General features: G+C 45.6%; 1 protein-coding gene across 1 annotated transcript in view; it reads left to right on the plus strand.

Moving 5' to 3' along the window:
* The window catches only part of DNASE1L3 (deoxyribonuclease 1L3), a 160,866-nt gene that overhangs the window by 89,964 nt on the left and 50,032 nt on the right, over positions 1-20,870 (plus strand). The window contains exons 4-5 of the mRNA XM_085624758.1: positions 5,277-5,389; positions 11,044-11,156. Of these exons, the coding sequence (XP_085480884.1) occupies positions 5,277-5,389; positions 11,044-11,156 (226 nt within the window). The remainder of the gene's footprint in view (positions 1-5,276; positions 5,390-11,043; positions 11,157-20,870) is intronic.

Consider the following 20,870-nt stretch of genomic DNA (forward strand, 5'->3'; position numbering starts at 1 on the left):
AAAAGAAGAGGCTTTAACAGCAGTAGATATGCACAAGGTTGATACTGAAATTTGCATATTTTCATATAAGTGCACTGATTTATCTTCTGTGGGCGTTCACAGCACTGAAACCTGGCAGACATTCAAGCATGAGCGCATATTTATCGGTTAAATAAATGTGGAAATATACTAATTTCAGCTTATTTTTTCCACAAAACCCAAAACAAATATGGATCAATACATATACAATTAACAAAAAAGTAAATATGGATAAATACAGATGGAACATGGCAACAAAAAAAATACCATAAAACTGGGAGCCCTATTCATAATTAACCATGCTTAGACTTGAGCGCACCTCTGCTAGCCTAGGGATGTTCATTCCCTTTTTACATTTAAGGCAGTCTCCTATGATCTCCCGTGTGATGGCTGCCGCTTGATTTTTCCATATAGCTAGCCAAAATAGGGCAGGGCATGCCTGAATATAATCTTCGTTGTAATGAAGATTCAGTTCACTATGGCAAACATATTGTGGCCTGGAGATTGGGGCACCCAAAAGTTTCCGGCAAACCCTGTTTTACTCCGCTGGAAACTGCAGACCCTGAAGATTCCCCAAACTTCTGCACCATAAGTAGCTGCAGGAATGCACTGAGATTTAAAAAAAAATAATCGAAAGCTAGAAGGGCCCCTGTCATCCTTGGTTGTGGAAGGCTGAGAACTGAGTTAATGACTTCAATAAACTTGTTCCTTTAGAAGGCCATGTGGTCAGACCAGGAACCTCTAGCAACAAAAACAAGCCCCAAATAGGGGAAAGTGCTAGTGCGCTGTAAACTCTTGTTGCCTACAGAGATAGAATTTAAAAGGTGCTTCTCTTGGTCCACAGGCCATTACAAAAGATTTTTTTTAATTGGTACATAAATCTAGGGTGGGCATAAAATCAACAAAACCCCGTACTAAAAGGTGTAGGGTATTGGGCGTGCGGCCCATTAAAACCGCATAGTAGGACTACAGTAGTGCGGGAAGTATATTACCGTTAACTCTTGGGCCATAATTGGTTAACTCAATCAATGTTTTATGTAAGTTGTTGATATATAGGATAAAAAGTAAGGGGGCCAAGACACATCCCTGCCTGACCCCTCTGCCAACCTTAATGTCATTAGAAACCTCGCTCCCAGTGTTAATCCTGACTCGGCTCTCAGATCCTTATGAAGGTGTGCTAAAAAGTGTACCAGGGCCTTGTCTAACCCATAGTCTAACAGGGCTGACCACAACTGTGACCGATTTACATAGTCGAAGGCTGAGGTCAAATGCATTAAGGACAGATAAATGGGTGACTTCTGTGTAATGGTGTATTTCCCTATTATTAAATTAAGGTTAAGGCATTGATCGATCATACCTACGCTGCTCCTAAAACCCATTTGACATGGTTGTAAAATAAGATTGTCTCAGACCAAGTTTTGATCTTCTTATATAAAACCCTCCCTAAAATTTTGATAGTGTTGTCGATCAGGAAGATTGGTCTGTAACAGCTGGGTTGGGAGTGGTCACCCTTTTTAAAAATTGGGACTATGGTGCTAGTTGACCAAGTGCCAGGCAGAGGGGCGCAGGATAAGTTATTAAAAACATTTAGGAGCAGAGGGACCCAGAATTCGGGTTTTTATTTAATGAGGTTGATTGGTAACCCATCAGGACCAGGGGCCTTATTACTCGGACTCTGATGTATGGCTTCCTCAACTTCAGATAAGGATATTGAGATACTATGGGGGCTTGGGACCCTGGAAGGTCTTCCTCATGTGAGGTGGCGATGTAGATCTTCGAGTAACGAGCTTCCCAGTCCTCGCTAGCTATATTGCAGCTGATCGGTGTTAGTGATAGCCCCATGGATCTCATATCTTTAACGGCAGCCCAAAAAGATTTCCCATTCCTTAGTGTGGCGGCATTAGCAAGGGCAGCCCATCGATCTGATAGTACTTCCTCCTTCCTGCGCAATAAGGCCAGCTTATACTTCTGTCTAAGTGTCTTAATTAGAAGGGGGCACCTTAGGTTGATTGATAGGGCCTTTCGTAGTTGTCTATTAATCGCTGAGCATTCACCATTAAACCATCTAGGGCCTTGCTGCTAGGCAGCATGAGGTTTTGATAGCGCATACTTTACGGGCTCGCAAAGTTTGATGAATGCGCTAATCATCTCGGGATTGGGCAACTGCTCGGCCAGCCCCCCCTGGGCTGAGGGGGAGTGCAGCCAAGCAGTTTGCAAGGGCTGGTTCCAGCCGATTTTGTTACAGGGGGGCTATAATGCCAACCCCCGGTTACAAAAACGGCCCCCAGGGACCCAAAACCGGCCCCCAGCCTAGCGGCCCACTAGGGAAATGCCTGGTGCCCGCTCCGGCCAGTCCGGCCCTGGCCTTAAGTTGTCACGTGAGGGTGCCAAATCCCTAGCGCCACATTCTTATTTATGTCTCGGCCTCAGGGGACAATTTAAACACAACTTGGATCAGGTTATGGTCACCATGATATGTGGGGACAGCTACTGTTTTTGCTAGAAAATCTTCAAGGGCAGGAGAAATAAAAATCTAGTCAATAGTACCTGTGCAACCCCTCCCTCTAAATGTTGGGTCGGGTGGGTTGTCCTTGGTTACTGGAGCTATGTCTACAACATTAAGTAAAACATGGTTCTGCAAGTATTCCTTTAGTTCCATGCCCCTATGACAAGTTTGTCCTCTGCTTCCTGACTTGAGGGCTACAATTTCTTCACTAGGGAGTTTAGCATGAAAATCACCGGCCAAGCAGGTGCCGACTTTTGTGTCCACACCATTGCTATTCTCTAGTGTGGTGACGAAATCAAATAGGTTGGAAAGATTTATATTTGGTGAGTTATAAAAATCCTTATTATAAAAATTAAGTATATATATATATATATATATAGAGAGAGACGCCCCTTTTATAAAACATTGCTTGAAATTTGTTGCTGTGGGTATGTAAAACCTTTCTGCTGCCGCCGGCAGCAATGTTTACCCAGATAGAGAGGCCGCCAGATGGGCAACCAAATTTGGAGGTTGGGAACAGAACATTAAAACAAGCAATCTCTTCAAGGTAAATATCTTTGGTAGCCCAGGTTACTAGAAACATAAGGATGTCCTGCTGTCTAACCAGTTCCAGCCAGTCTACTAGGTCTATGTTTGATTGTAGGCTGGTGACACTCCAGCTGAGTATATTTAAATTGGTATTTGTGGAGGCCTTGGGGGTTAGTATGGCAACATAGTACTGTGGCTCTGGTGGTCCAGGGGGTTTAAACGTGTATAGTTGTATGATCGACACCAGACAGTGCTGGAGATGGTGGTGGTCAATCCTGAGAGTCCATGTCCGACAGGGCAGAGAATTTATTTTGTGCGGCTGGGAAAGCAGGTTTGTTTAAATGACTGCTGGGGGTTGGTTTATAGAAATAGCTGAGTGGTAATGACCAGATGATTAGCGAGTTGTAAGTTGTGATCTCCCGACAGCTCAACAGTGACTTGACCATAGAGGGTCTGAGAAAGTTGATAACAATACAATCCACCACAATTTTCTTGGGTGAGTCGCCCATCCAGCCCACTCTTCGTACCATGATGATCTCTTGCATATTTGATGCCATGATCGGGAAGACAGGATTTTGGCACTGTGTTAGTCTTCGGGAGAAAGTATTCCCTTAGTTGGGTGTAGGTGTTACAAGTGTTGCAAGGGGGTTCGCCTAAACCCCGACAGGCGGGCATGCAGTTGCAGTAGATGAATTGACTTTAGTTGAGGCGTTAGGTGAGGTGGGGGTAGGTGCCCCACCGGGTGCGACGTTGATTGAGGCTCTCCCCTCCCACAAAGAAAGCTTATTTACTTCAGTGTCCAAACTATCTAGTCGCTCCCATAGGGGTTTAAATGTCAAATCTATTGCGTCACCAATCCGTGAGCAGACAGAGTTAATAAAAGCTTCCCCAGTGTCTAGTGTGGTCGGGCCTGCTTCCGTTTGTGTGCAGATAGAATGAGTGGGGTTACTACTCAGCCCCCGGCCAGATGTTGAGGAGGTCTGCATCTATGATGACAAGCTACGTTTGGAGGTCGCAGCAGCTGTGACTGCAGTTGTGGCTTCTGAAGTGCCCAAGGATGGCGATATCCTAGGCGAGGTGGGTGCGTGTTCATCAGAAATGCCTTCACTAAGGGGAGGTGCATCATTAAAACCAGCTCCCTAGTATGCGGGGTCACAAGATGGTATGTTAGCTGCTAGGTTATCTGATGCTCCCCCCGCTAGCCTACCAGGTGTGAGAGTGGTATATATAATCCTAATCCCCTGGGGCAGTCTGCGTTCTGTCTGTTTTATTTCGGAAGACACAATACTAACCACCCACTCCAGCATATTGTCCAGGTGGTGGCGGGCGGGCGGATGATAATTTTGCCGGTGCGTTTCCCCATCACGTACTAAAGGTTCCTGGATGGGTAGCTGTGGAAGGGGGGGGGCAAAGAGGAAGGCTCGCAACTATAGGACTGTTGAGCCTTGACCCAGAGTGGTACAGCCCAGTGCCTAGGTGCACGCAGGTGCCTACACAACACAGATAGGGTAAATGCCACAAAAAGTTCAATAGATAAGATCAGTGATGCGAACATGGGGGCACAGTACCTTGAAATGTCCTTAAATCCACAAATTTAGGGTGTGGCCCAGCCCAGCCTCTTCTGGGCTCTGACAGGCACAGATGGGCCCTCCCTTGACCAGGGCGCGACCCGGGCACGTCACCACGCACCCCACGCTGTGGGAGCCCTGGATGATCTTTATGCGCCTCCTGGCTCGTTGGAAACAACGTAGGCGGCGTGCAAGCTGCTTTGCAGGCTAGGGTTTGTGGTGTAGCCCCATGCGGCAACACAACCAACTCGGAACAGGCTACCGCGCTGCGGGAGCACTGGATGATCTTTATGAGCCTCTTGGCGCGTTGGTAACAACGTTGGTGGCGTGCGAGCTGCTTTGCAGGCTGGGGCTTGTGGTCTGGTCCCCAGCTGCCCCACGCGGCAATACAAGCTCAGGACGGACTCCCCAAATGTTTATTCTTATTGTTTGGAAAGTGTATTGTCAGTGTCACTTGCAAAACTGTAGTGGCAACGACTAATGCAATAAATAAATAAGGACATATACTATGTGTAAATATTTCATTTAAAACGTAGAGCCTGGACTTCAAAGAATATCCGCCTGATGCAAGGTATTTGGATGTTGTAAATGTACTGTGTGTGGTACAATGTCACTTAAGTGTGTGTTAAAGCTTCACTATTTTCTGTATGCTGCAGGTGCCAGAAGGTTACAGTGAAAGCCGTGTATCAGTACCCTGATGACAAAATTGATGATGTGGATGCCTTCTCCAGGGAGCCTTTTGTAGTCTGGTTCGAGGCTCCACTGACTGGTAAGATGACCATCTCATCTAAATGCCAAATTTGTCGAGTTCCTAAGTTAGTGGAGGGTAGATGATACCAATTAGATGATCCATTAACTCCATTGTTAACTCCATGGTTGATTCACCCTTATTGCAAAATAGATGGAGTGTTCCTCAGAGAAGCACTAACAAGTGCTGGAGCTACCAATCACAAATATGTTGGAAAGGATAAGGAATCCATATCAAAGAACACACTGCAACTGAAAGATCACCAATGTCAAAGGAAACTGGGCCTGCTGGACTGAAATTATTTCCATAACAATTTCACAGTTAAAAGGTAACAACTTTGGGGCATATTATCACGCGGCAGCGATAATTATCGCTGGCCGCTCTTAGCGAGAACTTATTTATCGCTGGCTATCGCTAATTTTCTAGCGATAGCGGTATTTTCCATGGACCATGGAAAACGGGGATAACCTTGCTGATACGACCCTGTGGTCGTATCAGCATAATCCACCCCCATTGTTAGGTATATGTAAGTCAGCATTTTAGCAGACGTTAGTTTTTGGCGATAACCGAGGTTTTCGCCAAAAACTAACGTCTGCTAAAATGCGTGGGCCTCCTTGTAAATATTGTGATGTACATCTAGTGATATTTTACAAGGTAGTCCGTCAGGGGTACGCCCAGTGACGCCCACTTTGCATCTCATTAGAGATGCAAAGCGAGGCGTCGGGAAAACAGGTGCAACATGCGCTAATGCATGCTAGCACCACCTTGTAAATAGGGCGATGAAAATATCGCCGCTTTAGCGGCAAAAAGTACCGCTAAAGCGGCGATATTGCCCTTGTTAATATGCCCCTTTGTCCACGGAATTCCACAACTTCAGATTGAGTTTGTCCACTTACAGGCTGGCTTTACAGTCAGTCCCTAGGAGTTTGTCAGATTTCCAAAAGGACCCTTTGATAATTGTCAAAAATTTCACTGTACCTATTGATTTCAATTCACATATAAATCAAAGACAAAAAGGAATTCATAACCAGGAAGGTGGTGCTGCCTCTTTAACTCATTCTACAGACCACCAGTGACTATTTGACTATTGATACTAATAATGCATTCAAGGTTATGAATCACAAAGTGTTATTGTACTACAATGTTATTGTGCCACTTTCAGTACAAAGCAAAACCAAAGGGGATGATGGACGGAGTGTTGAACATTGCAAGCACTCACCCCCAGTCAACTAGCATGCTTGTTTCCAGTCCAGGGAGGACCTGGCTTGGCAGCTCGGGCTGGACTGTTCCCATGAGGCACAGGATCAAGACTGATTTGCATATGGCTGGGTTCAAACTGAAATGGCACGGTGAGCAAAAGAACGATGGATTTAGGCCCAGTGTGGTATACTGTGTTGTTATCAATTCACTGTTTCTTTAAACATTTAGAATCTTTACTTAGAATTCTTCCTATGTCATGATATTCTGTCCAGGAGTCAGTTGCTGTTGTGTTCCTGTCTCCTCGACTGCTGTTGCCGTGGGCTCCTTCTCTTTCTCCACCACTATTTCTGTACTAAATAAAATAGTGGATTTCATGCGGATAGCTTCTTGGATTTATTGGCGTCTCCCACTACCATACTACAACCAGCTCTCTGTACTGGGGTGAATGTGTGACATTGTTCTGCATTCTGTCCATCAACAGTTGTTTTTCCACTTTCATTACAACCACTTCATATCTAGAGGTCAATGTATACCTTCCAATGAGAAAAATTAATCTCTTGGTATCTATTTACTACTTATTCCCAACACATGATGTTGCTCTTGTACAAGATCTGCCTGTGTTGCTCACTTGCCTGGGGGATGGAACAGGGATAAGTCTGACTGTGCTGTAATATCCTCCACAGATGTCATTGTGGTCTGTGTGTGCCATCAATCTAACGGCTCCATTCATCCTGTGCTACACTTTGCCCACTATGTTACAACAGACTCTATATACCTCTACAGATTAAGACCTAAGATGTATGCAATAGGAATGTATGTAGAAATGTGTCTGCTGACTGGGTCTCTATAATGTGAATGAGAGCCCTGGGGTCTGACGCATGATCGGTCCAATCAGACGAGGCCGCTTACGTATAATTGCCTGTGAGTATGAAATTGGTATAGCTTTTAATTTTAGCTTGTTGTCCTTTCAATACAGATTATAAACCACATGCCTTTTAATGAACTTGGTTGGGACAGCATCGAGATCTGAAAGGAAGGGGAAGATCAAAGTGAAGAGAGATGTTTATAAATTCTGAGAAAAAAGAGGCCATTGCAGATTGCTTACCTAGATAGTTTGATGTACCTGTGAAGTCTATGACTTTTTTTTACAATCTATTAGGGAAATTGTACTGTAAAGGGCACTGTTATGCACAATATTTTCATAGATTTCTTGGGTGGAGAATCATTTCTCTTTCCCATAACACCAGTTTGTGGAGTTGGGCTCAATCAGAAGACAGGAAGAATTTGGATATGTTTGAAGAATTTGGATATTTTATGAGTTCCCCTGTAGAATTGTCTATAAAAAATAAAGTAAGGTATTTTAGCTAGTGTCTTTGAAATGTTTCTTGAAAGTTCGGAAATTGCCCCCACTCCCTTCATCAAAACATTTTTCATCATGATCAACCTCCCTCCTCCTCTTATACATGCTTTCTACACCTCCCTTCTGACATTTGGTCTATTTACTCTCACGAGGTGTCCCTGCTACGTACGCACGCCTGCCTTCCAGGTGCTCCTTATTCGTGTTATTGATAAACTTCAATTAAAACTAGCATAATTTCGATGCAAATATATTTTTAGTAGAGCAGCATGTGTGTGTAGTCACATGGTGGTTCGTTGTTTCTATTGGTGGTGAACTTAAGCATGCCTTTCATGCAATTATTTTTTATTAATGTAGTTTAATTTAGTAGTTTGCGGATACTATTGTTCCACAGTTTTGAAGAAGGGCACATCCTGTCAGATTTCGTGTCAATCACCTTTACAACTTTATAAGTCAGTGTTTTTGGATTGCAGTCCATGGCCACCCTCTACCCCATTACTGTACGACTGTGCATGTAGAGACCTGTGTGACTGCAACAGGTGTCCAGCAGAGCAGAGAGTATGGCATATGTTTGCAAGCCCTGTAGGAATTTCACTTGTATCTTCTTCAGGAAACAGGGTGCTGCTAAAGGTGGTATTTCAATTGATTATAGGACGATTGAAAGATGGAGCTGCTTCCCGTCTGGCTTACCCTGCATGAACCAGAGCATATATTGCAAGTGGACTTTACCAGGAGAAAGATTTGAAGCTTGTCTCTGAGGAGAGATGAGTGGCACATGGACCAGCCTTGTGAGGGCTCTCTCTGCCAAGCCTTGCCTTGGTGACCCCGAGCAGCGTCTCGTAACAACCCCTCGCCAGGACCCCATCGCTTGGTTCCGACCCGAAATTCATTCGTTCCCCACAGTGGAAACAGCCGCCGCTCACTAATCGAGCCTTGCGACTAAACCGGTTGGATTCCTATTTAGGAACTCCCATGTTAAGAAGCCGACGCGGATCCTCGCTCGGATGGCACGTCCGGTCTCCCGGCAGGTTATTTAACCAAGCCCTACTACTTTAGTCCCTGATTAGGTGCTCACTAGCACTCGCTGCCAAATATTTTCCGACAGGAATTTTTGTACTGTCTTAAACGTAATGCATACAGGCATGAATACAATGTCCTGAAGATGATCCCTCTATTCCCCCGTAGGGATCGAAACGCCGTCGACAATATATACACCATATGCTTGTAAATAGACTGTATAAACTCTTCTGCAATGGTGTTCTCATGCTATTTAAGTCTGTCATACTGTATGATTTACAGACTCCTTTTCCTTGCATGAACCTCTTTCTAAATGTTGTTTGTTTAAATGTGGTAGTAGGACGCAGGTTGTGTCCCGCTTGAATTTTCTGTAATAACTTGCCTCTAAATTCTTATTGATTATTACATTTTGTCCGGCTGGACAAAGAATATAGAATCTATTTGGTCTATATTTACTATTCACATGATCTAAAAGTGTCTAGGGACCCCGGTCTTTAGAAATCGTTGGTGACAGGTCAGGTCATCACCCCTGGCCTAGCCCTGGGCCTCAACCTAAAGGAAGGATCGCACACAGGGGTTCCAAATGACTGCATGGCTAGACACAAAGCATTGTCAAGCCACCAGCGGGTATATTCCTGCTCTCTGTTTCATCAGCCAGTTCTTGCATGGTGTATCAACATGCAGATGATGGAGAAGAGTAGGTGGACCTGGTCCTGAGGATGTCTTCAATAGACAGCAATTGGTGATGCAAAGCAAGGCCCGAATCAGGCTACTAACCATGTGGGTGGATTCCACGCTTTTCTTGGTTCTCTAAGTATATGCCGGAGGCTCTAGGAAGCATTATTAAATGCAAATAAGCAGATTAGTATGTTTCATCTGTTTTGCCAAAACTTCAAAGCCATTGCCACTGCAAGGAAGGATTTAATAGTGTATTGAAAACACTGGTGGGAAGAGAGTTATTGTGATAGTGCCAACATTGTGGAGGTCACCAAAAATAGGCCAACTGTACTACATGCATGTCAACTCGAGTAGAACTAATGGCGGAATTAGAGGTGTTTCAAAAGGCACCTAGTCCACCACTTAGACCTACCGCCCTCCTTTAAATCGAGTTGCTTTTAGAGCTTTTAAGATAAAGTGTGAGGATTAAAGTAGTTTTTTAATATATATTACAAGTATGCAAGATGGGAAACAACTTTTACAACACAGTCATTACATCGTACTACATTTACAACGCAGTCATTACATCGCAACATCCTTTACAATGCATGTCACTATAACGCAGCCATTACATTGCATGTCACTACAATGCATGACACTACAACGCATGTCACTATAATGCAGGCATTACATTGCACATCATTACAACGCATACCATTACAATGCACAATACCCCTACACTGTACCAACACTTACCCTACTGTTGCACCCCCTGGAGTTAGAATAGTCATTTTTACCCCTACACTATCCAACACTTACCCTACTGTTGCACCCCCTGGAGTTAGAATAGTCATTTTTACCCCTACACTATCCAATACTTACCTTAAATGCAATGTAATGGTATGCATTGTAATGGTATGCGTTCTAAATGTATAATGCGATGTAATGGAATGCGTTCTAAATGTATTTTTTTTAAATTCGTTGTAGGGGCATGCAATGTAAATGTATGCATTGTAAAGGATGATGCGATGTAAAAACTGCGTTGTAAAGGCATGCGTTGTAAATGTATGCGTTGTAACGTCATACATTCATGCAAGATAATTTGATGTGACCGTAAAGGGTCTTCTAAGGGAACAGTTTTATATAGCGTACTGTAGCGCTTTACATGAACACCAGTTACATTACATAAGGACACATTCATTTTTCGTATGCATGGGGAGATTAAATGATTTGCCCGAAATCACAGCATGTTGAACCGACGTGAGACTCTAAGCGGGTTCCCCAGCTCCACAGCCGGCAGCTCTGACTGCTACGCCACATCCTCTCCCCAACATTTTATACATTTGCATAAAGAATCTAGCCTCATTTAATAAAACAGCATAACAAAAGAGCGGTAAAAATTGAAGTGCTCAATGCGTCTTTAAATTATAATTTTTATCATTAGATGCAAAAGAGTTTGTGATCATCCCCCAACATACAACACCCGAGGCTGCAGTTCGAGAGATTGATGAACTCTATGATGTGTATATGGACGTAAAACAGAACTGGACGTCACCGGTGAGTCACAGTATCACATCTCATTTGCAAAGGTCAAGATCTCAACTGGTCTAGGAATTCTTGGAATATACTGAGTTCAATATGTCTTACAAAGTTTAAAAGAAAAAAAATGAAACTAGAGACCTATTTTCTAAGCTGTGTCAGTTATTAGTGATTTTGCCTGTGTTTTATTACTTTCAGCAATATTACTGAATTAAAAAAGGTTGTGTGTAGGTATTATTCTGCTCCAAGAGCGCTGGTTTCAACATGCACTAGAAAAGGGCATTATGGCAAAATTATCTTTACTACTGTGGAGATTTCTAAATGAACAGGATATCAATTATAGAAGATATCAAATCACATTTTAAAGCTATCTTATTCTAAACTGTTACAGGACTCTATTTAATTTGAGGTTTTAAATCCATAAAGAATATTATTTTCAGAGATGGTCGAAAAATCTTTAGTGGTTAGGATATATTATCTTATGAGGTTGCTCTGAAGGGTGCCAGTGTGCTTCCTGGGTCATCCAATGAAGAGAAGTCAGAAGGAGTGTCATGTGCAGATGCTTGGATACACAGAAGACTATTCTGGGGTGTTTGCTGAGGGTGATTGAGAGCTCAGTGTTTTGGCTTATGGTGAGAATCTTCTTAACTAGGAAGTGGGTCATCTTCAATAGAATGTTATAATTTCAAGTGTTGGGAGTAGGGTTATGCATCATTTGAGTACATTGAACAGCACTTTACTCTCATTGTCAAGATAAGAGGTGGTATTGTTGTAGTGTGTGACCACGATATGTGCATGGTGGTTTTGAGACACAGAATGACAAGTGTTCTTTTTAATCTTCTCTAGACATTAAGGTGTTATGTGTACTGAGTGACCTTGAATTTTGGTTTGATCTCTTTGGTGTAGATCAGTGTGGAAGTTATGCAAGCCTTCATAGTGAATTTAAGGTCAATGAGAAATGTGTCACCAGTGTTTGTGATCTTCCAGGTAGGTATGTTTAAATGTGTGGAAGTGGACATTTTTGAAGGACATTTGAGAGGACTGTCATCGGTGTATGCTCAGCTGTGTGTCGAGTTTGAAATGAGAACATATAAAAGAGTGATACAAAGTGAACAATCAAGTCTAGAGGAAAATATTTCAGAAAAGCAAGTATGGAGTAGCAGAAAAGATGAGTTCTAGGTGGTTTCTAACGTAGTGTATGGAAACGGTTACATGGAAGGTGGGGTTAAGAGAAAGGGAAAGATAGGGTGGTGGCAAAGCAGTGACATTGTGCCTTACCTTGTCCCAAAGCAATGTCTGTTTCCCTGCTTGCTTCCCAGCGAGCAGGAAAACAGACACCTCTGCTTTCAGCAAGTGAGAACATTTTTGTTCTCGCTTGCTGAAAGCAGTGCAGTTGTGTGCTAAGCCATAGCAAACTGCAATGTCCCAGGGGTGGCACACCAGGACATTGCTGTAGCCGGCCCTGGGGGGTGGCAGTCGTCAGGGCCATGTAGGGCTCCACCAAGGGGCCCGTGCAGCCCCTCTCCTTTGTGATGTAAGCCCTGGTGGTGGTCCCTGGCGCCGGGGGTCCAGAATGGACCCCCTTCATTACTGCATCTGAGGTGGTGGTCCACGGGCCAGCGTGGGCGGCCAGAGTCCCCCCACACGTTATTATTTATCTTGTGCCCCAGGGAAGTGACAGGCCATAGGGCCTCCCCCACATTGTTTTTTGAAAGCGTATTTATATGCATAATTCTATGCATATAATTATATGCAGGGAGCCTCGCGCCTCCACCGCTAGCCAGGGGACCGCCACCTCCCAGCGGCAGTGATGGGTGGCTGTTCGGGCCCACCGCATTTTTATACAACAGTGCTCCGGGCAGGTGGCGGTCCCTGGGCAGCGTGGGAGCTGCAAGGCTCCCCGAATATAATTAAGTTACTGCCCCAGGGAGGTGGCAGTCCCCGGGGCTGTGGGTGAGGCATTATTTTATATTACATTTATGCCCCAGGGAGGAGGCGGTTCCCTGGGCAGCGGGGAGCCACGATGCTCCCCTTCATATATTAATGTTACTGCTCCTGGGAGGTCGCAGTCACCGGGGTTTTGTTAAGCACTAGGAGGGGGACCCCATGCCCCCCTCCTATATTTATTATATACCCACGGGACCTGGCCCACCCGGCGTTATTTAAAAGCAAGTGTGGGAGCCCTCACTTGCTTTTTTTCTACCATTTTGCCACAAATTTACGTATATCGTGATTTTGTGGCAAATTATATATTTTTTTAATGCTTTTATGCCGTTGCCCAGGGGGACCCGAATACAATGGCTTGGGGTTCATGGTATTCCTATCCTGCCCCTTTTCTTTATTTTCCTTTTTTGGGGAGGACTCAGCTGCTTGAAGCCGAGTCCCAAGATGGCTGCCCACACTTCCTGGTTGAAGTGTTGGCAGCCAATCAGAGTGGTGCATTTGCCTGCACAAGCTCTTCTTCGCAACCAGAGATATCATTATAATTTTCACAATGTTTCACAATGTTTCCTTCCTGAAGGCGATGAGGGCTACACACGTGCGCACTGGTAAATGTATCAGATAATTCTCCAAACCAAAGTCTGGTGTCTGTACCGCTCTACTCTCCCAGGTTCCACCGCCACTCAGACCTGGTCATCAAAACATTATCAACTCCTGGAAAGGAGCGTTGTTGTGCATACTGTAGTCATCAATCAACTATTGTATTAGCTAAGAACCAAGTCCATAGGCAAGCTTGTTTTGTCATAATGATACTTTTTTATATTTCACAATCAAATATTATTCAGAAACAATAAGTCCAAGAACTCATATCACGTGTTATCATCAGCCTACACGTTTTGTCCACACTTGGACGTCATCAGTGCTGTTTAAACTGAGCGTATCCTTCTCACGCATCCGCACCTCGGCCGGCCAGATAAATCCCGCCGTGGATTATAATTTTTAATAAATTAAATAGCAAAACGCACAATCTGCAGAACAACATCTACCTTTCTGCCAAATTTGGTTTAATTCCGTCTAGGAGTTCGGGTTGTAGGTTCGATAACGCGTTCCTAGGGGAACTAACATTACAAATGCACCCTTATTTTGCGCCCCTATTTCTCGGACGGCACTGTACAGATCACCCCCAAACCTTCCAAGACACACAGAACCTACTTTGACACTTCTTCGGGAATATTTCTTTAAGATTGGTCAAACGACGCCAAAGTTAAAGGCAAGTCAAAAAATGCTTTTCCTATGGAAACTAGGTCCTAACTATATCTACCCACAGTGTGTGTGTGTATATATATATAAAGTAAACCAGCCTGCGAGACTGCAGTTTGGGACTTCCTAAACTTGAACAGTACAGCGCCATATGCTAATTGAGCCTGTCGTCTTGGTCTCATTACCTACGAAGGTTAATAATGTTTTTTAAAATGCAAGCAAGATTAATGACCTTACTAAAGGATATAATCTCATCGCACCACGGGACTCAATGTCCCAGAAGGCAATTGCACAAGCCCACTGAGGGCGTGCATACTAACAGATGAATAAAATTAAGGAAAGTGAAACGTGGTGCGCTTTTCATTACTTGCCTGCTGCCCATGAAGAAGGGATTTGGTATCCTGAAACGTGTCGGCATGAAGTTATTAACCCCTTCGCTGCCAGGCCTTTTCCGCTCCTGTGCCACGCCCTTTTTTGGCTATTTGGGGTAGTGCACGCTGAGGCCCCTGTAACTTTTTGACCACATAAGGTATCCACGCCAAATTTACGTCCTTTTCTTCCAACATCATGGGGATTCTAAAGGTACTCAGGGTTTGTGGACTCTCCTAGAGGGGTCACAGAAATGAGCCAAAATACAGCAACATTTTGGTTTTTTTCGGAATAATGGGAAAAACGGGCTGCAAATTAAAGCATCTGGGTTTTTCCCTGAAAATGTTATCAAAAAAGGGTTTGTGGGGTTGAAATCACCATTTTCCCAGCTTTTTGAGAATACCAGACTTTTGTCAGAAACCCAAAATGTTTTACACAGTTTTGGCATTTTTCTGGGACATAGCCTAATTTTGCAATTTTTTTGTGCTTTTGACCTCCTTCCAGTTAATGGCAGAAATGGGTACAAAATCAATAATGGATCCTGGAAAGCTATACATTTTCGAGAAGAAGACAAAATTCTGAATTCAGCAAGGGGTCATTTGTGTAGATTCATCAAGGTTTTTTTATAGAAACTAACAGTTAAATATAGGATAAATTGAAAATTAGTTGAAAAAAACAGCCTTTTGTGTCAACGTTTTCACCTGTAACTTCTTCTAATTATGACAGCTCTTTGAAAGCAATATACCATTACATCCGCTGGACATTACTGGTTGTGGGTATATATAGGACTTGTAGGTTCACCAAGAACCCGACGAACCCAGAGCCAAAAACTGAGCAGCAACTTGCAATGGTTTTTTATTATGTACCGGGTATATAGTAATTATTCTGTAAAAATGTGTACATGGAAAAATCGGTATGAAAGACACCTATGTATTTCTGAAACAGTAGATATCTGCACATTTCTGAAATTGGGACTACTCATACTAGCATGAGAATTATCAGTCATTTTTTAGAATGACTTCTTTTTTACACAATATCTTTCATTTGGAAGGCAGAAATGCATCGAAAGTCAATAGATAATAACAGTTCCTTTACAAATCTGATTTACCGTAAGTCTCCCGATAAAAATGGTACCTCACTTGTGTGGGTAGGCATAGTGCCCGCGACAGGAAACGGCGCCAAACGCAACGTGGTCACAACTCAATATCGCAGTGAAAATTTACCCTTTTTTGGCAAAGTGCCTAGCTCTAGTTTTTGAACCCTAGCTCTGCGGGCACCTTGGGAAACCTAGCAAACCTATACATTTTTTAAAACTAGACACCCAGGGGAATCCAGGATGGGGTGACTTGACTGCCTCCCACCAGGGTCTGTTACCCAGAATCCCTTGCAAACCTAAAAAATTGTCCAAAAAAAACACATTTTCCCCACATTTCTGTGGTGGAAAGTTCCGGAATCTGCATGGATCCACAAATTTCCACCCACCCTGCGTTCCCCAAAGTCTTACGAGAAAAACGGTACCTCACTTGTGTGGGTAGGCATAGTGCCCGCGACAGGAAACGGCGCAAAACGCAACGTGGTCACACCTCAATTTCGCAGTGAAAAATGACCCTTTTTTGGCAAAATGTCTAGCTGTAGTTTTTGAACCCTAGCTCTGCGGGCACCTTGGGAAACCTAGCAAACCTATACATTTTTGAAAACTAGACACCCAGGGGAATCCAGGATGGGGTGACTTGACTGCCTCCCACCAGGGTCTGTTACCCAGAATCCCTTGCAAACCTAAAAAATTGACGACAAAAAAAACACATTTTCCCCACATTTCTGTGGTGGAAAGTTCCGGAATCTGCATGGATCCACAAATTTCCACCCACCCCGCTTTCCCCAAGGTCTTACGAGAAAAACGGTACCTCACTTGTGTGGGTCGGCCTAGTGCCCGCGACAGGAAATGGTGCAAAACGCAACGTGGTCACACCTCAATTTCGCAGTGACAAAATGACCCTTTTTTGGCAAAATGTCTAGCTGTAGTTTTTGAACCCTAGCTCTGCGGGCACCTTGGGAAACCTAGCAAACCTATGCATTTTTTAAAACTAGACACCCGTGTGCTTCCAGGGAGGCATGGCTTGCGTAGATCCCCCAACGTTTCCTTACCCAGAATCCCCTGCAAACCTCAATTTTAGCTGAAAAAATCAAATTTGTCACACATTTTTGTGTGGGAAAGTTGTGGCATCACCGGGCTGACACCAATTTCCTACCACCCAGCGTTCCCCCGGGTCTCCCTATAAAAACAGTGCCTCACTCGTGTGGGAGGCCCAAGTACCCGCGACAGGCAAGGGCCCAAAACGTAGTGAGGTACACTACGTTTAGGACCCTTGCCTGTTGAGGCGCACTACGTTTTGGACCCTTGCCTGTCGCGGGTACTTGGGCCTCCCACATGAGTGAGGCACCGTTTTTATCGGGAGACCCGGGGGAACGCTGGGTGGTAGGAAATTTGTGTCAGCCCGGTGATGCCACATCTTTCCCACACCAAAATGTGTGAAAAAGGTGATTTTTTCAGCTAAATTTGAGGTTTTCAGGGCATTCTGGGTAAGGAAACGTTGGGGGATCCATGCAAGCCATAACTCCCTGGAATTCCCCGGGTGTCTAGTTTTCAGAAATGTGTGGGTTTGGTAGGTTCCCATAGGTGGCCGCCGAGCACCGGCCAAAAACCCAGGTGACCCCCCTTGCAAAACCAGGTCGTTTTGATGCAGGCAATTTTCATGTCGCCTCAATACGTTTTGGGCCCTTGCCTGTCGCGGGTACTTGGGCCTCCCAAACGAGTGAGGCACCGTTTTTATCGGGAGACCCGGGGGAACGCTGGGTGGTAGGAAATTTGTGTCAGCCCGGTGATGCCTCAACTTTCCCACACAAAAATGTGTGAAAAAGGTGATGTTTTCAGCTAAATTTGAGGTTTGCAGGGCATTCTGGGTAAGGAAACGTTGGGGGATCCATGCATGCCATACCTCCCTGGAATCCCCCGGGTGTCTAGTTTTCAGAAATGTGTGGGTTTAGTAGGTTCCCCTAGGTGGCCGCCGAGCACCGGGCCAAAAACCCAGGTGACCCCCCTTGCAAAACCAGGTCGTTTTGAGGTAGGCAATTTTCATGTCGCCTCAATACGTTTTGGGGCCTTGCCTGTCGCGGGTACTTGGGCCTCCCACACGAGTGAGGCACCGTTTTTATTGGGAGACCCGGGGGAACGCTGGGTGGTAGGAAATTTGTGTCAGCCCGGTGATGCCACAACTTTCCCACACAAAAAATGTGTGAAAAAGGTGATTTTTTCAGCTAAATTTGAGGTTTGCAGGGCATTCTGGGTAAGGAAACGTTGGGGGATCCACGCAAGCCACACCTCCCTGGAATCCCCTGGGTGTCTAGTTTTCAGAAATGTGTGGGTTTGGTAGGTTTCCCTAGGTGGCCGCCAAGCCCGGGGCCAAAAACTCATAGGACCCCCTTTGCAAAACCAGGTTGTTTTGTGATAGGTAATTTTGATGTCTCCTCAATAGGTTTTGGGCCCTTGTCTGACGCGGGCACTAGGCCTACCCACGCAAGTGAGGTACCATTTTTCTCTGAAGACTTTGGGGAACGCAGGGTGGGTGGATTTTTGTGGACCCACGCAGATTCCAGAACTTTCCGACAAAGAAATGTGAGGAAAATGTGTTATTTTGAACACATTTTTAGGTTTGCAATGGATTCTGGGTAACAGAACCTGGTGAGAGCCAGTGAAGTCACCCCATCCAGGATCCCCTCGGTGTCTAGTTTTAAAGAATGTACAGGTTTGCTAGGTTTGCCTACGTGCCAACTGCGCTAGGGCCCAAAATCCACAGGTATGCACATTGCTAAAAAAAAAATCGGACCCCAGTGGGCTTTCTGCCACCCTGGGGGGGAATCGGGGAAGGGGGTTTCATCCTGATATGCCCCTAAAGGGGCAGAAAGACTGTGGCTATTTTTTGTGGGGGTGGGGGCCATTGGTATGACCATTTTGGGCAGCCCCCACCCCCACGCATAAAAAAAGCCTGCGTACTCGCTGGCGCCTACTGGGCTTACTGCTCCCCCAGGGGGCAGATCAGGGGCCACTGCCACCATCTGCCCTCCCGGGGGGGGGGCAGAAAGACTGAAATTTCTCTGGGGGTGGGGTGGGGTATTGTCATGCCCATTTTGGGGAGCCGCTACCCCTACACTAATAAAACAAAAAAATCCATTGTTTCTAGTGGGCATTCTATGCCCCCAGGGGGGGGCCAGATTGGGGGCTACAGCTCCCATCTGCCTCCTGGGGGGCAGAAAGACTGTCATTTTTGTGGGGGAGAGAGTGGGGGCATTGGCGTGCCCGTTTCGGGCAGCCCACACCCCTATTTCTTTTTTTTTAACAATTTCCTGGTGTCTAGTGGTCTTTTTGCCCCCCCAGGGGGGGCAGATTGGGGGCCAATGCCCATCTGCCCCCCAGGGGGGGCAGAAATGCTGTAATGATTGGGGGGTGGGGTGGGGGCATGGGCCTACCCGTTTTGGGCAGCCCCCACCCCTATTTTTTTTTTTTTTACAATTCCCTGGTGTCTAGTGGTCTTTTTGCCCCCCCGGGGGGGCAGATTGGGTGCCAATGCCCCATCTGCCCCCCGGGGGGGCAGAAAGACTGTGATAATTGGGGGGTGGGGTGGGGGCATGGGCCTGCCCGTTTTAGGCAGCCCCCACCCCTATTTTTGTTTTTATTTACAATTCCCTGGTGTCTAGTGGTCTTTTTGCACCCCCGGGGGGCAGAAAGGCTGTAATGGTGATGGGTGGGTGGGGGCATTGGTGTGCCCGTTGAGGGCAGCCCCCACCCTAAAAAAACAGAAAAGAAATCCCTGGTGTCTAATGGGCTTTCTGCCCCCCCGAAGGGGCAGATTAGGGGCCAATGCCCCATCTGCCCCCGGGGGGGGCAGAAAGACTGTGATTATTGGGGGGTGGGGTGGGGGCATGGGCCTGCCCGTTTTGGGCAGCCCCCACCCCTATTGTTGTTTTTTATAAATTTCCCTGGTGTCTAGTGGGCTTTTTGCCTCCTGTGGCGATCCCCAAGCAGGGATCCACTGGGGAGGGATACCATTGGAAAGGGGAGATTCTCCCCTTTCCAACGATACCTCTCCCTCTTTCTACGTGCTCAGGGGGCTGAGATAGCCCCCTGAGCACGTAGAAAGTGAAACTGAAATGAGCCTCTTGGCTCATTTCAGTTTCACTTTCACTTTAATGACGTCGGCGCGACGTGCGCGCCGATCGTCATTACAGTGAAAGGGGGGGGGGGGCCTCGGGAGCTGGGGAAGCTCTTCCCCAGCTCCCGAGGCTATTTTGGCAGAAAGGGAATCCCTCTGGTGCCCGCACCAGAGGGATTCCCTAGGGAATGCCTCATGACGAGCTGGACTCGTCATGGGCATACAAGGGGTTAAAGATGGACTAAGTAAGCAGGCTGCATTTCACTAAGGCAATGTCGAGTGACCTCCTATGCGCAAGGCACATTGATTACAATATATATCTATATATTATTATTATTATTATGTTTCTTATATAGCGCCTGAATCGACCCCCGAAGGGGTATCTCCGCGCTTTCCTTGGGAACCCGTCCTGGCTTTTTTCTGTGAGATAGCCCCTACAGGGCATCCCCAAGGTGAAAGCCAGGCATCCCGCCGCGGGGGGCCGTTGTGGAGATTAAGCAAGCTTAATGCCCAGAGTTGCAGAGTGTGAACCCATGATTAGGTCAGGCACCGAAGCGAGAATTATCGAGTCCATGGACATTTGAGCTCAAGACCCTGCCGCGTCGGGAATTGAACCCTGGTCCCGGGTCTGACCTCTGCTTCAGGGTCTGCCTGCTCTAACCAGTGAGCCACACTTCTCCACTATATATCTCCATATATATCTATATATATTATCTAGTGGAGGTCGCCAGTAGATAGATAGTTATAGTTAGGACCGTGTTTCCATAGGAAATCAGAAAATTCTATTTTGAATAACTTTGGCGCCGGTTGATGGATCCTTGTGAAATTTTCAAAACTAATGGGGCGCTCCGCTCAGCTCCTACCCTGGAAGTCTCGGGGTGATTCGTCAAGCGGGGGCTGAGAAAAAAGGGGGGTCCCAAAACACGTTTTCCCCATGCATTTTCCCATAGGACCT

This window comes from Triturus cristatus, chromosome 9 (assembly GCF_964204655.1).
Source record: "Triturus cristatus chromosome 9, aTriCri1.1, whole genome shotgun sequence".
Classification (NCBI taxonomy): domain Eukaryota; kingdom Metazoa; phylum Chordata; class Amphibia; order Caudata; family Salamandridae; genus Triturus; species Triturus cristatus.